This window comes from Petaurus breviceps, unplaced genomic scaffold, assembly GCF_028583685.1.
Source record: "Petaurus breviceps papuanus isolate PSGF00001 unplaced genomic scaffold, PetGlider_PUasm1.0 90977, whole genome shotgun sequence".
NCBI lineage: Eukaryota > Metazoa > Chordata > Mammalia > Diprotodontia > Petauridae > Petaurus > Petaurus breviceps.
The window spans coordinates 56,797,212-56,818,531 of NW_027187391.1; the positions used below are offsets into that span (position 1 = coordinate 56,797,212).

Genomic DNA, 21,320 nt, shown 5'->3' on the forward strand with positions numbered 1-21,320 from the left:
TATCTTCATCTGTTCTGTTTCTTTTAACCAAACCATAGATCCTCTAGTTCAGACCCCAATTAACACTTACTTAAACTATTTCAATAACTTTCTAGTCTACCTCACTGCAGCTGGTCTCCTTCATCTACAATTCAGTCACCACATAGTTGCCAAGTTGGTATTTGTAAAGCACAGTCTGACTGTCGCATTCACAAGAAAATGAAGCTTACAGGGCAGTGAGGTGGCACAGTAAATAGAGCACCAGCCCTGGAGTCAGGAGGACCTGAGTTAAATTCGACCTCAGACACTTAAGACTTGCTAGCTGTGTGACCGTGGGCAAATCACTTAACCCCAATTGCCCTGCCTTTCTCCCTCCAAAAAACTAAAAAAAAAAAAAATAAATAAAATAAATAAATAAAAGAAAGAAAGAAAATGAAGCTTGGTATTAGAATATTTTGAATTGTGTCATATTTGGTCAGTAAGGAAACTGTTATTGAGAATACATATTATTATATAAATTGTTATACTATATAGCCTATCATTTAAATGACAAGTAAATGCAAGTACTTATACCCAAGTGACTTAAGAATTGGTGGTTTTCCAAAATTCAAGTTCTGTTTAGATCCTTTACAATGAATCCATTTTTTCTGTAGATGAACTTCTCAAGCAAAATTGAAACCATTCTCCTTTTCTGTCAATTAAGATGTACTTCATTACTATTAGAGACTGAATTTTAAACAATATATTCATTTTAATGCAGATGCCACAAAATTAATTTATATTATTCTCATGGTTGGTACTAAATTAATTTCATACAGTCATAGGCCTATAAAGTAATTTTCCTGTGTTTTTCATTTTCTTTCTTATGTCATCTTGATATTCTGAAAAGTAATATAAACAAACTAATGCTTTATGTGTTGGTGGTGAGGTTATTTTTATTTGTTTTAAGTCTTAATTTTTCTAAAGATATCTTTTAAGATTCACATAGTACTGTACTTTAATCAGTGTGTCATATTTACAACTTGTGATTTGCTCACATCTAAATATATTCATGCCATATAGAAGTCAAATGCAAAAATTATGTAAATGTAACATTAAGCCTAATGTATTTCAACACAGTATCAGAAAATGTTAGGAAAGCCTTTACAAAGTAGCTTAAACCTACCAATCTTGAATGTTCTGTGTATATAGATATAATTAAAAACAATGTTCTAAACACTAACTTTTATATTTGTATTGCTAACATTAACATTTACATTAATTTTGTTTTCTTTTATGAAAAGAAAACCGTGTTGTAGTTTGTTACATACTTATGCAGGCTACTCTCACTTTATGCATGTTTACTTACCACAGGTTTACATTTACATTTCAAACCCTTGGGACGAATCATTTGCACATATGATATTTTAATATTCATTTTGTTATTGTTGTTGTTGTTTGGTTGCTTCAGTTGTGTCTGACTCATGTCCAGCTCTTTGTGACCCCTCTTGGAGTTTTCTTGGCAAAGATATTAGAGTGGTTTGCTGTTTCCTTCTCTAGCTCATTTTACAGATGAAGAACTGAAAAACAGAGCTGGTAAGTGTCTGAGGTCAAATTTGAACTTAGGAAGATGAATCTTCCTGATTCCAGGCCTGGCACTCTATCCCCTGTGACACCTACGTGCCCCAATATTCATTTTAGGAAACAATTATTAAATGCTTCCTATGTGCAATGTGCTTTCCTAGGCCAAGGGGAAGATACAAAGATAAATAACAGTATAGTAGGAGTACTAACATGTATGTACATATACAAATTCAGATATGCTAATTGTATTTCATCATGGCATAAGAAGGGGATGCCAGTTGCCATAAGAGCACAGCAAGAAACTGCCAACTAGAGGAATGAGGGTCATGACAATCATCATGGAAAGCATAGAATTTGTATTAGGTCTTGAAAGATAAGTATGAAGTCAACAGGTAGAACAGGGAATGATGTGAACAATGGTATAGTGATGGTGAATAGTTTTATTTGGCTAGAACATAGAAGAGGGTAAGATACAGTAGTGGATTTGCAACCATGATGTCATCTCAGTGTCCTTACTTTCACTCACCCTATCTAGTAAATTCCCAAATCTTTTCATTTTATCTCCACAACATTTCTTGGATATGTTCCCTTCTCTTTGTTCACACAGCCACTGCCTTAGTTCAGCCCCCCTTCAACTCTCACCTGGATTATTACAGTAGACTCTTATTTTATCTCTCTGCCTCAAGTACTTCCCTACTCCATCCCATCCTCTACATGACCACCAAAATAATTTAATAATTTAATCACTTTAGGAATAAAATGCAAGTCTAACCATGTCCAATTACAGGGGCATCTTATTACCTCTATCATTGAATATAAACTTTTTTCTTTTGTATTTAAAGCTCTTTGAAATCTGATCCCTTGCCTTTCCAGTCTTATTCTGTATTGCTCCCTTCTATACTTTCTGTAGTATAGTTATACTGGCATACTTACTGTTCCCCAGGCACAATACTCCATTTCCTGTCTCTGACTATCCTTTCCTTAGTACTGACTATCTCCATGCATGGAATGTTCTCCCACCTGGCTTCTTAGGACTCAGCTCAAACACCATCTAATCCCAAAGGCCTTTTCTACTTTTCCTCCCTGCCCCTCCCCAGCTGCTAGTGTCTTCCCTTCCAAGGTTTCCTTGTATTTGATTTTTATATATCTTATATATACCACCTACATATGTAGTTACATATGTATGTTATTTCCCACCAGAATGCAGACTCTTTAAAGGTAGTGAGACTTCCATTTTTGTGTCTATATTTCCAAAGCTAAGAATAGTGCCTGGCTCATAGTAGGTGTTTACCAAATGTTTGTTGAATGGCTGACAGATTGACCAAATTGGAATACAGCTGTAAAAGCTATAAAGATGATCCTTATATGCCAGGCTAGTTTGGACTTTAATAGGAAATGGGCAACTATTTTTTAAAGATCTTTGAGCAATAAGGAGACTATCCTTATCCTATCTAATAGCCAAGGGTATTAGAAAGATTAATCAAGGGGTAGCTAGGTGGTACAGTGAATAGAGTACCAGCTCTGGAGTCAGGAGGACCTGAGTTCAAATCTGGCCTCAGACACTTAACACAAAAGCTAGCCATGTGACCTTGGGCAAGTTACCTAACCCCAAGTGCCCTACCTCCCCCCCTCCAAAAAAAAAGTGAAAGATCAATCAAACAGTAATATATGTGTATATGTGTGTACATACACACACATGGTGGGGGAAGGAATGGGGGAGAGAGAGAGAGAGAGAAAGAGAGAGAGAGAGAGAGAGAGAGAGAGAGAGAGAGAGAGAGAGAGAGAGAGAGAGAGAGAGAGAGAGAGAGAGAGAGAGAGCACGTTAGCTGGCAGAGGGAGACTAGAGGTGGACTGGATAGGAAGTTATTAACAAAAAGCAGGTGAATGGAAATCATGGCCCAAACTAGGTTATTTATAGTGGGAATTGTAAGGAGAAGGAATGAATGTGAAGAGATATTGTGAAATCTGTCCACAGTATTTGGTGACTTGATTTGTACAATCTTCCTTATATAGAGCATTCATTTTTCATCACCATGCCTTTGTACAAATTATCTCCCATTCCTGGAATGTATTATCTCCTCATTTCTGTTTCTTAGACTCTGTAGTTCACTTCAAGACTTACCCTAAGTGCTACCTCCTTCATGAGACCTTTTCTGATCACCTCAATTTGTATTGTTTACTTGAAATCACTTTGTGCATGTGTATGTGTATACATATATATGTATAAACACATGTATGTGTATATGTGTGTGTGTGTGTATATATGTATTTGTACTTGTTTTTCTCCAGTGGAGATGTAACCTCCCTGAGGAAAGGGATTATATATATACATATGATAAAGAGGCAAACATGGTAGGGATTTAACAGAAGAAGAAAAGATTAAGAGGTGACAAAAATACACAAAATAATATACAAGAAAGATCTTAACATCACAAATAACCATGATGATGATCTGGTTACTGATATAGAGCCATCCTAGAGAATGCAGTCAAGAGGACTTTTAGGAGCATTGCTAACAATGAGGCTAGTAGAGGTGATGGAATTCCAGCTGAGCTATTTAAAACCCTAAAAGATGATGCTGTTAAAGTGTTGCACTCAATATATCAGCAAATTTGGAAAACACAGCAGTGGCCCCCAGATTGGGAAAGATTAGTTTATGTCCTGAATTCCCAGATAATATTTAGATTACTGCAAATTGTATTCATTTCACGTACTCACAAGGTTATGCTTAAGATTCTGCAGGCTAGGTTTCAGCAATACATGAACTGAGAATTACCACAAGAGCAGGCTGATTTTTGAAGAGGCAGAGGAACTAGAGACTAAATAACCAATATTTGCTAGATTATGGAGAAAAGCAAGGGAGTTCCAGAAAACGATCTATTTCTACTTCATTAACTACACTAAAGCCTTTTATTGTGTGGATCACAACAAAATGGCAAATCCTCAAAGAGAGATGGGTACCAGATAATAGTGCTTGCCCTGAGGAACCTGTATGCAGAGTAAGAAACAACAGTTAGAACTGAATATGGAACAACTCATTGATTTAATGTTGGAAAAAGAGTACAACAGGACTGCATATTGCCACCTTATTTATTCAACTTATGTGCAAAATATATCGCGTGAAATGCCAGGCTGGGTGAATCAACAGCTGATTTAAGGTTGCCAGGAGAAATATCAACAATCTCAGATGTGCAGATGATAACACTCTAATGGTAGAAAGTAAAGAGGAATTAAGAAACCTCTCAATGAGGGTGAATGAGAAGAGTATATAAAAATCTGGTTTAAAGGTTAATATTAAAAAAAAAACCTAAGATCTTGTCAACTGGTCCCATTACTTCTTAGCAAAGAGAAGAAGAAATGGAAGCAGTGTCATATTTTATATTTTTGGGCTCAAAGATCACTGTAGATGGCAACTGCAACTTTGAAATTAAAAGATGCTTGTTCCTTGGAAGGAAAGATATGTCAAATCTATGACAGCTTACTAAAAAGTAGAGACATCTCGTTGACAAAGTTCCTTATAGTCAAAGCTATGGTTTTTCTAGTAATAATGTATAGCTGTGAGAGTTGGACTACAGGGAAAGTTGAGTGCTGCAGAATTGATGCTTCTGAATTGTGATACTATAGAAGATTTTTGAGAGTATCTTGGACATCAAGGAGGTCAAGTCAGTCAATATTTAGAGACATTAATTAAGGCTATTCACTAGAAGGTCAGATATTGAAAAGCTGAAGCTTAAATAATTTGTCCGCATATTAAGAAGACAGGACTCAATGGAAAAGACCCTGATGTTGGAAAAAATTGAAGGCAAAAAGAAAAGGGCATGGCAGGATATGAGGTGGATGGATAGTGTTGAGGAAACAATGAACATGAACTTGGACAAACTGCAAGAGATGGTGGAGGATAGAAGAGGCTGGCTTGTTATGGTCCGTGGGGTCATGAAGAGTCGGACACGACTGAATGATTGAACAGCAATTATCTATCTATCTATCTATCTATCTATCTATCTATCTATCTATCTATCTACCTATCTATCTGCCTATCTATATCTCTATTGACCTATATCTTTTCTCCCCAGTACCTGGCTGCTTAATAAATGCTTATTGTGTGAGAGGAAGGAAAGGGTGAAGAATGACATAATGATTGGGAGATGGTGGTACCTTTGATAAAAACAGTAAGTTAGGTAGAAGAGTGTGTTTTGGGGGAAAATAATAATCCAATTTAGACATATTGGTCTTTAAATGTCAGTTGGTGGAAGTGTTCAGTAGATAATTAGAAATCTGACTCAGTTGATTACAGCTAAAGGTGTAGATTTGTAAGTCTTCCTACTAGAGGTGATTTTTTACTAAAACCCCTACCCACTGGAATTAAACAATAAAAGAGTGAGAGCTAATTTCAGTTCGTGAATGCTTGGAAACAACATAGCAAGTTCTAATTTTAAAGGATCCTGGATTATCCTTGTTTCTCGGTCTTCTAAGTTATTGTCTAAAAGTTCTTCTCATTTTTAAAACTGGGAATTATTCTCAGGTACAGTTGTGAAACATCAGAAATATGGGGCAAGACTAGTCATGTAATTTCATGTATAAAGTATAAAGAACTTTAAAGCGAGGAAACTACCTCTACCCATGCAATTCTGTATCATTTCTACAACTAAGAATCTTAGAGAGTTGCCTGGCACTAAGAGTTTAAGTGACTTGCCTACGGTCACATGACATTGAAAGTACATTTGAATAAAAACCAGTTTTGTGTTTGTTAATTATCTCTGTCCTCCCATGACACTGAAATAAATCAGCTCCAATCTTTCTACTAAAGTAAATAGACACAGCAGACCATCTTTTTTAAGTAAGAAAAAGCGTATTATATTTTTCAGTGGTGGAGATGAGGTTTAAAATTTAGAGTTTGTGTGTTTTGGGGGATAGGAACTGTTGCTGCTGCACTGAACTAGTTGAAAAGATTCAGTCCAGTGCCTAACACCATGTTTTGTACATTGTAGGTACTTAGTAAATGATTGTTGGGTTGAGTATGTGGGACATTTGCTTAGTGCTCTAAGAATGTTTGCTTGAGAGCTTTCTCTCATTTTTCTTTGTTTATCCTGTCTACCTCTTTCTCTGGTTTGCTTGGAATCCTTTAGAAAAGAGTAGTGTGAAGTCTTAGTTTCATTTTAGATCTCTTCTTCCAACGCAGTTTGTTTCTATAAGTATGAGGTGCCTAAAACAAACTTTTTGAATAGCTAAAAGAATTTTATTGATACAGAAATCTACTGAACCAATTGTAAAAAACAAAATCAAATCAAATCAAACTTGATAGACATTATGTATAAGTCATTCAAAAACCATAACAACTTATTCATCTCTCTTCCATCTCTGAATATCAATAAATCAGTTAACAAGCATTTATTAAGCACAAGGGAATTGTTTTAATAGTCCCTTTCTCTGAAATAGGAAAGTTTGAGGAGAGAATACAATCAGGAAGGCTTTCTGAGATCAGTACCATGTATTTTAAAGAGCAGCTTATTGTAGTTGCAACCTTTATCACTTTTGGTTAATAATCAAATAGGCAAACAGAAACAATTAATGTGAGCCAATATCCATACCAAGGAGGAATTGTTAGCTTACTCATAAATTTTTCTTTCTTCTCTCTCTCTCTATTTAACTTCATATAAGCCGTGCAATTGTTTCTTTAACAAATCCTCCTTTGAAAAACAAACAAAAAATTCTTTTGCTTTCATTACAGGCCACTAGTGGTCTTTAATAAATGAAACTTTGGAGATTTTGCCAATCTTTATGTGATCATTAGTTAAACTAGTGAAGCCCCTCTTTGTGTAGTTATCAAGAGAGCTTAATGCAGGATCATGGTTAAGTCTAAGGTAATTGGTCCCTTTTGACCTTCCCTCCCTTGCATGGTTTACTGGTTTTGAGGAAATACTCTCAGAATGCAACAGAAATAATCTTATCTTCATCTGGAGCCAGAACTTCTTACAAAAGTATAGATAGCAAATTAATAAAGTTTAAATAGAACAGGAAACCCATGAGGGAAGTGAATTGTCCAGGTAGAAATGAAGCAGAGAAAAGCCTGGAGAAATGATAACTTCACCATGTTCCACAGTCCAGCAGGCAGACATATCCAAATAAATAGCAAATAGACATATGGGTCATTCAGCCAGACACAGCTCCACTTGCTCATAATTTTATTCATTTTTGGGTAGCAGTACCCTTCTATGTCACCCAGTCCTTTCTGTTATGTGTCCACACTGAGCCTCTTTCTTCTCTGAAGAGAGTTAAAGGTCCTGAATTACCTTGTCCTATATAATTTTGACCTCCCATGAGTCATCCACCTAGGAAAAACCACACTTCCCAGCACCTTCTCCTTCTTCCCCTCTGTACCTTACTAATAAGTAAGAAATTACATTCATCATTAGTTATTATTATTTTATTATTCCTATTATTTTAATTAATTAATTAATTTATATTATTTATATTTAATTGTGTGTACTATGTTTATATATATGCGTATATGTGTGTGTATGTATGTACACAGACATACACATCTTACCTTGAAGTTTGATAACATCAGCTCTATTGTTTTGCATAAATTTATATATTTTTTTTATAGGGGAAGTCTTTTGAAACAATGTCCCTGTTCCCAGAAAAATTTGGTTGAAAGTAATTGTTTCAAATCTTTATGCCCAGGTTGAGTTGATATTCATATAATATAAATCAACACAGAATTAAGATATTCTGTGTAACCAAGCTCTGCTAGGTGTTTGTGAGATACAGAAGGCATTAGTGCTTCACCTTAAGAGTTTATAATTTTGTAAAGGAAAACCAGTATGGTTTGCTAAGATAAAGAACTGATGTACATCTTAATTCTTCCTTAGATATTTATAGTAGATAGGGATTAGACCTGTGATTTCATTGGTGGGAACTTGCAGCTAAGGAAATTTCCTTCTCTACTAATGCAGGTTGGCCCCTTGTCTACAATTTATAATCTTAGAGAGTTGACTAGAGCACTGAAGATTTAAGTGAATTCCCCAGGGTCACACAACCAGTTTATATCAGAAGTGGAACTTGAACCCTGATCTTCCTGGCTTTCAAGGCTGACTTTCTATCTACTATAGCCATGCTGCCTCTAGTATGGCTCAATTATTTTGTGTTTGAAGTCAATTCCTAGAAGGACAGACATGCCCATGTTGAAATGTAAATACAAAATATGTAGACTAGAATCTTTTATTTCTCCCTACGGGGTCTAGGGTATATGACAGGATCACAGGTCAAAGTATTATCCTGAGATCCTTTCATTAAGCAAATATTTGTCATTTACCATGTGTTCTGATATGTATATGTAATTGGACCACATGCATTGAAGAACAAGAGTGATAAAGACTTGATCCCTACCCTCAAGGAGCTGATATTCTAGTTGGAGAGACATGACAAACACTTGAGAGACTGAATAAATTGAAGCTCTATAGGATTAAGAGCCAGATATTGAGTATGAGATAGATTGATAGTAAGTACAATGGGAGTAATGAGTCACATTTTGTAGTACTTCATAATTTACAAAGCACTTACCTCACAGTGAATCTGTAAATATCTTCATCTCTATTAGAGGAAGAAATTGAGGTACAGAGAAGTTGTTAACTTGCTCAAGAACACATAACTAGTAAGTGGCTAAGCCCATTCCTTCACCACATGGTTTTGCCCTTCCTTCAGTGTTAGATTCAACCACTTCATCCAGTGAATTGAAATGACCACGACTACCATTCTTAACCTCTGGGAACACTTGATTTCATGACTATTGTGGTTTTGGTATAGATAACCTATTTTCCCTTTATTTCACCTAATTCAGAGTTGGAATTTTTCAAAGAAACTTTTGCTAGAAAACTAATAGTAGGATTTACAAAAGATCTTTACAAGTGCAGAGTTTTTATCTTGCCTCCTACCTGTTTCTTGAAATGCTTAGTTCCCTTCAAGGCTCAGTTCAAATGTCACCTCTTAAATGAAACCTTCCCTGATCCTGCTAATTTTACGTGCTCTCCCTCCCCATATCCCACCCTGACCAATTACTTTGTATTTCTCCGTATTGAATTATTTGAATATATGTTCTTTCCATTTGGTAGAATGTAAGCTCCTCAAAAGCAAGAGCTGTTTTAGTTTCACTTTTATATTCTCACTGCCATTGCCAGGTTTGGCATCTGATAGATGAATTATTTTTGTGTTATTGTTGTTCAGTCATGTCTGACCCTTTGCGATCCCATTTGGGGTTTTTCTTGGCAAAAGTACTAGAGTGGTTTTTCATTTCCTTCTCCAATGGACCCATTTTGTCAGGTAATCAGAAGTTGAGTGACTTGTCCAGGGTCACACAGTTAGGAAATGTCTGAGGCTGGATTCAAAATCAGGTCTTCCTGATTCCAAGCCTAGTGCTCTATCCACTGAGCCACCAGCTGCCTCTTAATGAAGTATAATCAAATGTAATATCTTGGAAGGATTTGCCTTTCAGTGAATCAAATCTTTATCTCTCAGTGTAGACTGCCTAGAAACCATGTGATGTTGATGGTGGCACCATCATTTCTGAAGCCTCTCTGTATCATGTCAGCTCACCCCATTATTTAGTAGACTTTATTTATTAGGCTTCCACCTCTTCTGGATTCAAACCTGGTGACTTCCTACTAATTTCAGATAAGGAATGTGCTTAACTCTCAGTTTATTTACAAATCAGTGATTACTTGAGTAAAAAAAATCATCATGCCTTTGCTGGTTCATGTTGCTTTTCTCTTGACACTTCATTTGCGTCTCTCCCACTAACTCCCTCCCACCCATCTCACACTCCTGTCAGATACATGCACCAAACTCCACCCTAAGGAACTTTTTCTCTAGGCTTCCACAGAAAAATATTTTATACATAGGAAACAATTAGAAATCATTTCTTTATAATAAGGGGTCAAATAAGAGAAACCTTATATGGTGAATTAGAAAGTTTAGACAATCTTATAGAAAATGGGCAGTAAATCTAGAGTTTGAGTCAGTGTAGTGAGGTGATGAAAGCATTGTTTTGGGAAAATTAATTTGTTAATGTTAAGAAAGATGGATTGACAGAAGGGAAACATGAGACTGATCAACTCTTTAGCTTCTTTTTTTTTTTTTTTGGCCTTTTGGAGGGCAATAGGGGTTAAGTTACTTGCCCAAGGTTACACGGCTAGTTTTTTTTGTGTGGGTGTTAAGTGTCTGAATCTGGAACTGAGCTCAGGTCCTCGTGACTCTGAGGCTGGCGCTTTTACTCACTGCACCACCCAGCCCTCTTTAGCTTCTTAATGTAATTGAGACATGATATTGTGAGGTGATAGTAATGAGAACTAAGAAGGATCTCACTATAAAAGACATTTCAGTAGAACAAATGGCAGGTTTTGGCAATGGGTGGCAGTGTTGGGGGGGAAGAAGAATAAGTAAGAATAAAATAGAACAGTGAAGTTTTGAATCTTCATGGTTCTGAGAGAAATGGAAATAATAGGAAAGATGGGGTTACTATTTGGGAGGTAATATGATGAATTTAGTTTCTGTAATAGAGACAGTGAACAGAAGAGCTTTTTTTGTGGAGGAAACTTTTCCTATTTTGGGCTACTTTCCTTTCCCTTCCTCTCATTCTTCCACCTCTAAAACTGAGGATGGTAGAATCTATGGGAAAGAAACCCTACCACTATGCAGTTGGGGCAAAATATCAAAGTTTGTTGAATCATAGCTATATTTAGTTTTTATTTTCTATATTGGAAATATATATTTAATAATTAATAAATACTATTGGAAGTCACTAGAGAACTTAGAAGTTCTGAAACCATCATTTTATACTCTAACAAAGTGTTTCATCCCATAATTTAGATTTGAGTAAACATACATCTTAATCCATCATTATTATCACCTTATTATAGGTAAAGTTTCTTTCTTTGGCAGATGGGAAATTCTTTGGTCTGAGAGACCTACAAAAGTGAATACTCCCCAGGCTCGCCAGTTTAAACCTTATATCAAACAGATAAATTTTCCTTCAAACCTTATTCGACTGGAAGTAAATAGCACTCTTCTGGACTATTACACTGAATTAGATGCAGTTGTGCTACATGGTGTGAAGGACAGACCTGTACTTTCACTTAAGACTTCACTCATTGACATGAATGATCTGGATGAAGAGGATTATGAAGAGAAAGATGGCTGTGGAATGGAAGCCCTTAGTAAACAGTTCAACAGTGCTGCCCTCAGGGAATGGACAAACAATGGCTACTTTGATAAACTACCTTATGAGGTAAGCCAAAAATATCTTAATAAAAAATAGAATAGAATATATTTCACTACTAAAAATATAAAATGCCTAAATGTGCAAACAATAATACATAAGGTTATTGCAGAAATACTAACCCCACTTAAGAGATCACACTTACTTCAAGTACTTTTTTTATATTTTATTTATATTTAATTTGATCAAATACAGAGTTCTTTATGATTCACTGAAACAGATTTCAGAAGGCTTTTACTTAGCAACACACTTTAAAGTATAATATGAGGTAAATGATTTTTGAAAAAAATAGCCCTTTCATACTTCTTACTGATTCAAATTAGCTTTCTTAATAAGTGTTTGTCATCATTAATAAATCTTATTGTTAATATATTTGACTGAATTTGTGAAACTTTACTATATCTAACAGCTGTCATGTAATTTGCAGTATTAGAAAACCTAGATAAAAGGGACAGCACTGGGGAGGGGCTTGGGCTATTTAACTTCATTTTCTTCATTCCTCCTTGATGTCCTCCTCAGCTTTAAAGGAGTATTGATTTATTTGTTTGTTTTCTCAACTAGTTTTCTAGCTCTTAGGGTGAGTGGAGTAAGAAAGAGTGAGTTAAGGCGATAGGGAGAAGGAGGGAGGATAGGAGAGGAAAAGAAAGTAGAAGACCAGAGGCAGAAAGAATATTTATATTAGGAAGAAATAGGACTAAATTGTGCCATCAAGCACTCCAAGAAAGCACTTTGCCATTAGATTTCATGTAATTGTATCCATATATACAATTTGGGAGATAATTTGGAGAAGACTGGAGTACATAGTCAGATGAATAGACCATTTTTTAAATTCTTAACCCCTCCTTCCAAAATTGAGAATTAAAAATTTTATGAAGTTTAATGTAGTATGTTGAATTTCATTACAACTATGCATATGTTATTGATTTGACTTCTGATATATCATGTGCCTTGTTTTACTTAATAGGTGAACTAAATATTTTGTACAAATTTAGTATTTTAAATATGTTTAAGGAGCAAGCTTTTAAAAGTCATCTCATTGTGAATACTTTCACTGAGTGAAGAGTCATTCCTTAAAGCAAATTATCCTTTATCTGATTTGTCTTGTTTAATTTTGGATTTTTATATATTATTAATTTTGTTCAAAGCAAGATCATCTAAGTTATCTGAGTGCTGAGTTGCCGATATAAAATAGTAACATTTTTCCTCATTGTTTTTCTCTTAAATTTTTTGTTTGTTTAGTATCTTAGGTTGCATGATTTTGACATTTCATCCGGTATCCTGATCATAAATTTTTTCTTCTACTGAAAGTTTTGAATTATGATCAGACTTTATTTTTAAAAAATCTTCCCAAATTCCATACTTTATCTGAGAAAAAGCTTCTGCTGTAAACTTTCAAATTTAGATCAGTTAATACTGAATTTAATGAATACAGTAGTATTGCTGCTTTAGTATACTATTTTCAGGATTGACATGGAAGATTGTAATGGGAATATCAGGAGGGCTTTCATCATAAAGCAACCTGTAGCCCATAAAATGAAGTTAGTTTTTCATTTGTAGGCAGTTCATCCCATTTAATGGATTAAAAGATTACATATAAACAACTACTTGTATTGTTATATATAACAATACATATATTGTATAATATAACAAAACAAATATATAACAAATATATATATAATTGTTACAAACAACAAACTAACGTGTATATAGCATCTTAAAAGTTACAGAGAGATTTAGATGCATTACTTCTTTTAATCTTCACAACTAACCTGTGAGATAAGTACTACAGTTATGATGACCCCTCTTTTACAGGTAAGGAAACTGAGGCTCAGAGGAGTTATATGACTGGCCTGTAATCTTGTATATGTCAGAGCCAGGATTCCAAGCCATGTGTCTCTTGTCTTTATGGCCATTGTTCTTTCCACCACACTATTCTGCCTTTCTCCACCAAAATATTACAAAGCATAATACTTCACTGATGAGAAAAAAACAAACAAACTGGGGGGGGGGGGGAGAGGATTGTATTAAATGGATGCTTTTTTGAAATTAAATTAACTTTATTTGAGGATTCCTTCTGAACACACCATGTCATATATTCATCATGGTATCAAATTGTTCTTTATGTTAGGATACCCATGGATAAAGAACAGGATTGACAGATACCAAAGTCTGTGTTGGTAATGATTTATAGTTATTTCTCCATGGTCTTGAAACCTGTTATCTTTTGTTTAATCATAGATAAAAAGTTCTTTATTTATATTTTAATGCCATAATTTTATTTGCATTTTATTTTATCATTTCTATTTTTACTTCAACTAGTGTTTTTTTTTTTTGGTAAATAGCATGGAATATTTTTTTCTATATCAAGAATTGAACAAATGAAAACGTATGTATTTGGTATTCTACCAAAAATTCCTTGGGGAGTAATCTTAATTAATGTTTACTGGTCTTATAAATAACATAGGTTATTTAATGTTCAATCTGAAGATGTCATTCTGTCAACCTGAATTCATTCATTCTTTAAAAACTCAAAAGTATTTCCAGTTAAAATCAGATGTAAAGATAGTTTAGACCATAAAACTAACATGACAAGGTGATTGATAAATTTGTTCATAATGGTTTGTTTGATGATGCTTTTGCAAAACTAATTTTGAAATGTTACCACTTTATGCATTTAGAATTTATGCATTCTAGTTTTGGTCATTGTAACATTTAAAGATCATGTGGTATTTCCTACTATGTTGAAATCATCATTTCTTTTAAAAGCAACATAATTCTAACCAAAAATGAACAGTTTGGGGAATATGGTATATTCACCATTTTTTAAAATGTCCAAAAAATAAAGATTTTTTAGAACAGAGAATTTGTAGAAAAAAAAATCGCATTTCAAACAATTATGTCCAATTTTCTATACTATTAAGAAATCAGTCATAAGAAGATGAATTTTTTTTACCCCCTAACAGATTTATCTTTCTTCATTTATAAACATGGTCCTTTTTTTCCTTTGTATTTCCTGGAAGTTCAGCCATATTCAGTTGTATTGCAAACTGACTGGTGCTTAATATCCAAATATGCTTGACTTTCAGACCATATAATAAGATAAATGGATACATTATGGGGAGTAATTGAATCAGCATTCAAAACTTTATTCTTCCTGTTGTACCACTTAGAAAACATGCTAGTTATTTATTGTTCACCTTGAATTTTAGTAGAAATCTCATTTTAGACATAGAGCCTAAATGCAACTTTAGAAAATAAATAGAATAGTGAGAAGGAATTGGAAATATTTTGAGTTTTAAAAACCCCTGGTGCCGTGTTATTGTGTTTTGATGCAAATGGTAGCTTTCTTTTCAATATTTTATTCTTTTCAGTGTTTAGCTCATTAAAAGTACTATTTTGATTACTTAATAATTTTACAACTTGACTTTATAGTTCTAGTTTTTATCTTGATATCCCTATATTTTTTATCTTTTATGTAGCTCATCCAGTTGATTTTGAGTCATCTTACACTACCTGACCTGTGTAGATTAGCACAAACTTGTAAACTACTCTACCAACATTGCTGTGATCCTCTACAGTACACTCACCTCAATTTGCAACCCTACTGGGCAAAGTTGAATGACACATCTCTGGAATACCTACAGTCTCGCTGCACACTAGTCCAGTGGCTGAATTTATCTTGGACTGGAAATAGAGGCTTCATCTCTGTTTCAGGATTTGGCAGGTTAGTGTCCAAACATGAAGAGGCTCACCAGAAGACTGTGGGTAGTTCTTATAATGGAGGTTCAAAATGCTGTGCAGTGCATATTTATGAGAATAAGGTAGAAATGTAGTTTGCATAGTAGTGGATTGGTTTCTATTAAAAGTAATGTATTGCAGCCTCCTCTTCTGGTTGAGCAGCATAAAAAAACACCTTAAGCTATAATATTATTTAGTGAAACTATAGCTTTTATAAAAAAGATTAAGTCAAACTTCTTTTTTCATTTTTATGTTCAGTGAAAGTTTTTTTTTTAAATAAAGTCTTTTCTCACCTTATAGTTTCAGATTATATGCATAACACATTAAAAAAAACTATTTCAAAATCAAATCGACCTCTCTAATGTGATTTGTCAGAAATGGAAAACAATTTATTACAGAACATTTTTAATTAAATCTTAATTACATGTGCAATGCATCACCCAAATTTAGAAGCTCATTTGAACTAATTATGTTGAAAAATGCAATTGCACGCTAAATAGGCGACCACACTTGCAGACCTGCCCAGGTGTTTCTACTCCCTTCTATTTAGACACTTGGTTTCCTTACTATTAAATGTCACCTGTTAAACATTGGAAGCTTACACAATTATATATTTATTTAGGAATATAGTCATTTTACATTTTATTGTATATTGTAAATTTGTAGGGGTTTTTAGTTCCTTGTTGATGACAGTTTACGTTATATTTCAGAAAATAATTTTCTTATTTTTGTTAAACTAAGTAAATGACCACTAGAGAAAACAAAAGTTGAGGAAATTTCACTAAATTCATTAAATTTAATGAAAAATATTTTGTCCTTTTATTTTGAAAAGCTAAAAACAAACTAGAGGTATCCATTCATATTCACTACATCACTTTTTATTTTGTTTTATTTTTTATTTTGCTTTTTTGATTTTTTTTTTGGAGAGGGAAGGTAGGGCAATTGGAGTTAAGTGACTTACCCAAGGTCACACAGCTAGTTTTTGGGTTAAGTGTCTGAGGCCGGATTTGAACTTGGGTCCTTCTGACTCTAGGTCCGGTGCTCTATTCACTGTACTGCTTAGCCACCCCTACACCACTATTTTTGAAAAGTCCTATGTGAAGGAAAACTTAATCAAATTCCATTAACTTATAAAACCAAAGTTACATTTCCATGTATAATTTTTTGGTGTCAAGATGTCTGAGAATCTAATAACAGTAATAATGCTTAAACTGTTTTTTTAACAAAATATCCAAAATGCTGACATTAGTGTTTGAAAAACAAAAATAAGACAAAGACAGTCCTGGTTACATTTTTAGCTTTTCTTTCTATTGGCTTTATGATGAGCTTTAACAAAAGTATATATGAAGCCACAAGGTTGGTACATACACAGAATCCATATGATTCTGTGAATTAGATCCTAAATATTTTACAACTATAAGAATAAATTCAGTATTCCATTTCTGCTTTATGAATTTTATAAGTTTATTATAATAATAGTAGTAATAATAACTAGTATTTATATAGAATTGTAAGGTTTGCAAAGCACATTACATATGTTGTCTCATTTGATCTTCACAACTGTGGGAGGTAGGTGGTGTTATTATTTCCATTTTGCAGATGAGGAATTTGAGGCACAGAACAGTTAGATGACTTGTGCAGAGTCATATAGCTAGTGAGTCTCTGAGTTTGAATTTGAACTTGGGTCTTTCTGACTCTAGGTCCAGTGCTCTGTCTACTGCACAACCTGACTGCCTTTATTAGGAATACCTACAGGGCAAAAATGTTATTTTTAATTTCTGAAGGATTTGTGCATGTTTTTATTTGTAAAAATTTGAAGCTATTCATTTACTTGAACTATTTCTCCCTCTTTTTCTTTAACTTCTCCTGTGTTCATATAAGACCAGAAAGTTCTAGAACTAGTAATAACCAGAGACATTTGGAATGTGAAGAATTAAGACAACCTGAGAATGAGAATGATGGGGGGTACTAACAATCAGTAACAAACCTAAGATGTTAAGCTTCCTGAGGGCAGGACCTCATATCACTTGTAGCAGCTAACACAGTGCCTTCCATAAAGAAGGAACTCAATCATTCAGTCACAAAACATTTTCTTAGTGCCAAACACTGTGTTATGTACTGAGGATGAAGAGAGAAGAAAATAAAATAATCCTCAGCATCTGACAGAGATCTTAGTACATAGTGCTTAATGAATGCTTTTCCATTCCATTCTTAATACAAGAAAGCAAGTAATCAGGGAGGAATAGTATTTACTGTAGAGGGGTGGGGATGAGAATCAGAAAAGGCTTTGTATAGAAGGTGAAGTTTAAACTGCACCTTGAAGGAAGAGAGGAATATTTTTACACAGAGGTAAGGAGGAAGTACATTCCAGGCAAAGAGAATGGTTGGCCAGTGCAAAAACCAGACCCAGAAGATGGAGAGTTGTATGTGAGGAGCAGAAAGAAGGCAAATTTGTTAATGCTATAGAATGCGGGAAGGAGAATAATATATACTAATGCTGGAAGGATGGGTTCGGTTTATGTTGTAAAGGAGTTTAAAAGTCAAAAAGAGGGGCAGCGAGGTGGCTCAGCGAGTAAGAGCACCGGCCCCAGTGCCGGGATGACCTGGGGATCAAATCCGGGCTCAGATACTTAGCACCACACCCAGAAATAACTGGCTGTGTAACCTTGAGCAAGTTACTTAACCCCGATTGCTTAAAAAAAAAAAATAAAAAAAAGTCAAACAGAAGTTTCTATTTTATTTTAGAGGCAATAGAGATCCCCTGGAGTTGAGTAGAGGAGGTGGTTAAATCTTAAGGAAATTCACTTTGGTAACTATGTGCAAGATTGACTGGAAGAGAGAGAGAGAGAGAGAGAGAGATGGAGAGAGAGTTCAATTTAGAGGCTGTTGCAATAGTATACACAAAAGGTAATGAGGGTCTCAACTAGGGTTGTAGCTATATGAATAGAGGAAAGAGAACACATCTAAGAGATGTTGTAGAAGCAGAAATGACAAAATTTGGCAACTAATTGAATATGTGAGGTGAGTAAGAATGTTAAGTCTAAGATAACATTTAAGTTAAAAACTTGGGAGACTGGAAGAATAGTGGTACCTTCAACAAGAAATAGGGAACTTTGGAAGAGGGGTGGGGTCACAAGGAAAGATAATGAGTTTTGCTGGACAAGGTGAGTTTATATGTCTCCAGAACATCCAGTTTAAAATACCCAAAAGGCAGTTAGTGATGAAGGGCCAAAACTTAGGGAGAGACTGGATGTATTGATTTGTTATTGATTTGTATATAGGTGACAGTTAAATCCTCAGTGCTTATGAGCTCACCAAGAGAAGTTCAGAGAAAAAAAAAAGAAGAGGGAACAACGTAGATCATTGGAGAATACCCATAAGGGGCTTGATATGGTTAATCAGCAAGTAAAGGAAATGAAAAAGGAATAGGACACCCAGGTAGGAGAATAAAGACAGAGTAATGTCATGAAAAGTCAGAGAGGACTTTTCAAAGTTCACAGTCATAGCAATCTCCAGTCACTGACAGAAGTAACAGGTGTATGTACTTAATGGCCACATCATACAGCCTGAGTTCTCTCTCCCCACCAAAGACTTAGTCCTCACCTCCTTAGTTGAACATTCCAGGGAGAAAAAAGGCTGACAAAAGAACAAAAGAATTTGTCTGACTAGTACTTTTGGTATGCCCCCTCCCCCCCAAGTCTGTTTCCCTAGCTAATTACAGAAGCTCCTCTTCACCATGTGGTTACTGTACCAGAAACAGAGAACATGCATACTCCAAAGTCCATGTAGATACTGCATTAATTGAGCACTCTGCACATGCTCATAAAGGCTGGGCTCATTGGTCAGCCCCCCATTTTTTTTTCTAAATTTGCTTTTCTAAATTTTAGATTATTATCTTATAAATGTAGTTCCTCTTTGCAAGATTAAACTTCATTTTTTAAACTAGAAATTTAGTCTCTGTTGTCAGGTCACTCAAATTAATTGCATGGACTTGTTTAAAGAATAACAAAAGTTAGCATAAGTACTATGTGTACTATGTACAGTATTTTAGTCAGTAAAGCATTTGATCTTTAAATGTTGATGCATTTTTATAAACTTTACCATCATTCTCTATCCCCCTAAAATAGCATCCTTTCCTGTAAGAAAGAAGCACAAAGCAAACAGGCACACTGACCAAAGATATTCAGTCTTAATATCATCCCTTTAATCTTCATTGTTTATATTAAGTGAATATTTATTAAAGGGAGGAGGGGAGTAGTATTTTTTCAAGGGGGGGCATTAAAAGTTTTTCTGACTGATTGCTGTTGGCCCCTTTACTTTGACTTCTGAATTGATAGTCATTATGATTTATAGGCAGCATTCCCAGAATAAACAATAAATATTCATAACTTGATTATTAATGAATAATCTATGAATAAGTATGGTCTATTTATGCTCATTACTGTGAACAAGATTTATTTATAATAATTTTAAGAAAAAAGTAGATTTTTTTTCACCAGAGTAGAGATGTGTTAAATGATCGGTTTCTAGAGAGTTTTTGGAAAAAGATTGATGTAGCTCCTTGTTGCTGATAATTCTTATATAGATACAAAACTGTATCTCTGTAAATTGAGACTATTTAGCATGATTTTCCTTATGAATTCTTGGAAAACTGTATCCCTAAAGAATTCACCAAGTAGATGTAGGTGAAGACACTGGTACTTAAACACTTCTATGAGAATAGGTAACTGTCTTTTTTATATATGCAGATCTGTAAATTAATAGCTTAAAATATTGCCTATATTTCTCAGTTTGTATGCAACTTCTTATTAAAATAAAATTTATTATAATTTTTCAATTCTTAAGTCATAAGAATCTAAATGCTTCTTGGACCCCTAGAGATTCTTTTTTGTACATCAGTATATATGTGTTGAAACATAATCATACTCAGCTCCAAGATTTGCCCTTTTCTATTTTTAAACTCTTCGTAATTTGACTAAAACCAATTACTGACACTATCATTTAAGTATCAAGTATTTATTAAGCACTTAGTATATACTGAGCACTGTGTTAAGTGCTAGAAATATAAAGAAAGGCAAAAACTCTTCCTGTACTCACAGAATTCATATGTTGCTGGAGAAAATCATGTGCAAATAACACATATACAACATATAGTGTAAGTGGAAATTAATCTCAAAGGGAAGACATGAGCAGTGGGAAGATTGGGGAAGGAGTGGAGGAATATGTCTTCCCGTTGAACATGGGATTTGAGCTGTCTCGAAGTAAAGAAAAGCAGGATGCAGAGGTGAGGCAGGAGATGATTCTGTTTCTTCTGCATTATATCATTTCATTTTTTTTTTGGTGTTCCAGTATATTCTTCTCAATCTTCTCTTATAACCTTGCTTTTGTGCCAGTCTAAAATGCATTACCTTGTTCTATATGGAATTCTCCAAAAGTCCTAGCACATGTCACTCTTCTCAGAAAACTGCAGTGTTTCCCTATTGCCTTAAAGACAAAATATAGACTTCTCTGTTTGACATTTTAAATTCTTTCACAAATGGCTGCTGACAAGCAGGCCTCAGGCATCAATCCCCTTTATCCACTCTATGGTCCTGACAAACTGACCTGCTTTCTGTTCCTCGAATGCAACTTTCTGTCTTCTTTTTCATGCTTTTGCAGTAGATCCCCATTACATTGCCCCCATACCTATAAGGTACCTCCTCCATACCACTCCCACTTGGAACCCCTAGCTTCCTCTAAAGTTCAGCTCATTTACCACCTATAACTG

At 34.6% G+C, this 21,320-nt stretch overlaps 1 protein-coding gene across 2 annotated transcripts in view; it reads left to right on the forward strand.

Moving 5' to 3' along the window:
- FBXL4 (F-box and leucine rich repeat protein 4) overlaps positions 1-21,320 on the forward strand; it is a 147,634-nt gene that overhangs the window by 42,605 nt on the left and 83,709 nt on the right. For both annotated transcript variants that reach the window (XM_069077184.1, XM_069077185.1), the window contains exons 4-5: positions 11,479-11,824; positions 15,295-15,539. In XM_069077184.1, coding sequence (XP_068933285.1) covers positions 11,479-11,824; positions 15,295-15,539 — 591 coding nt within the window. The remainder of the gene's footprint in view (positions 1-11,478; positions 11,825-15,294; positions 15,540-21,320) is intronic.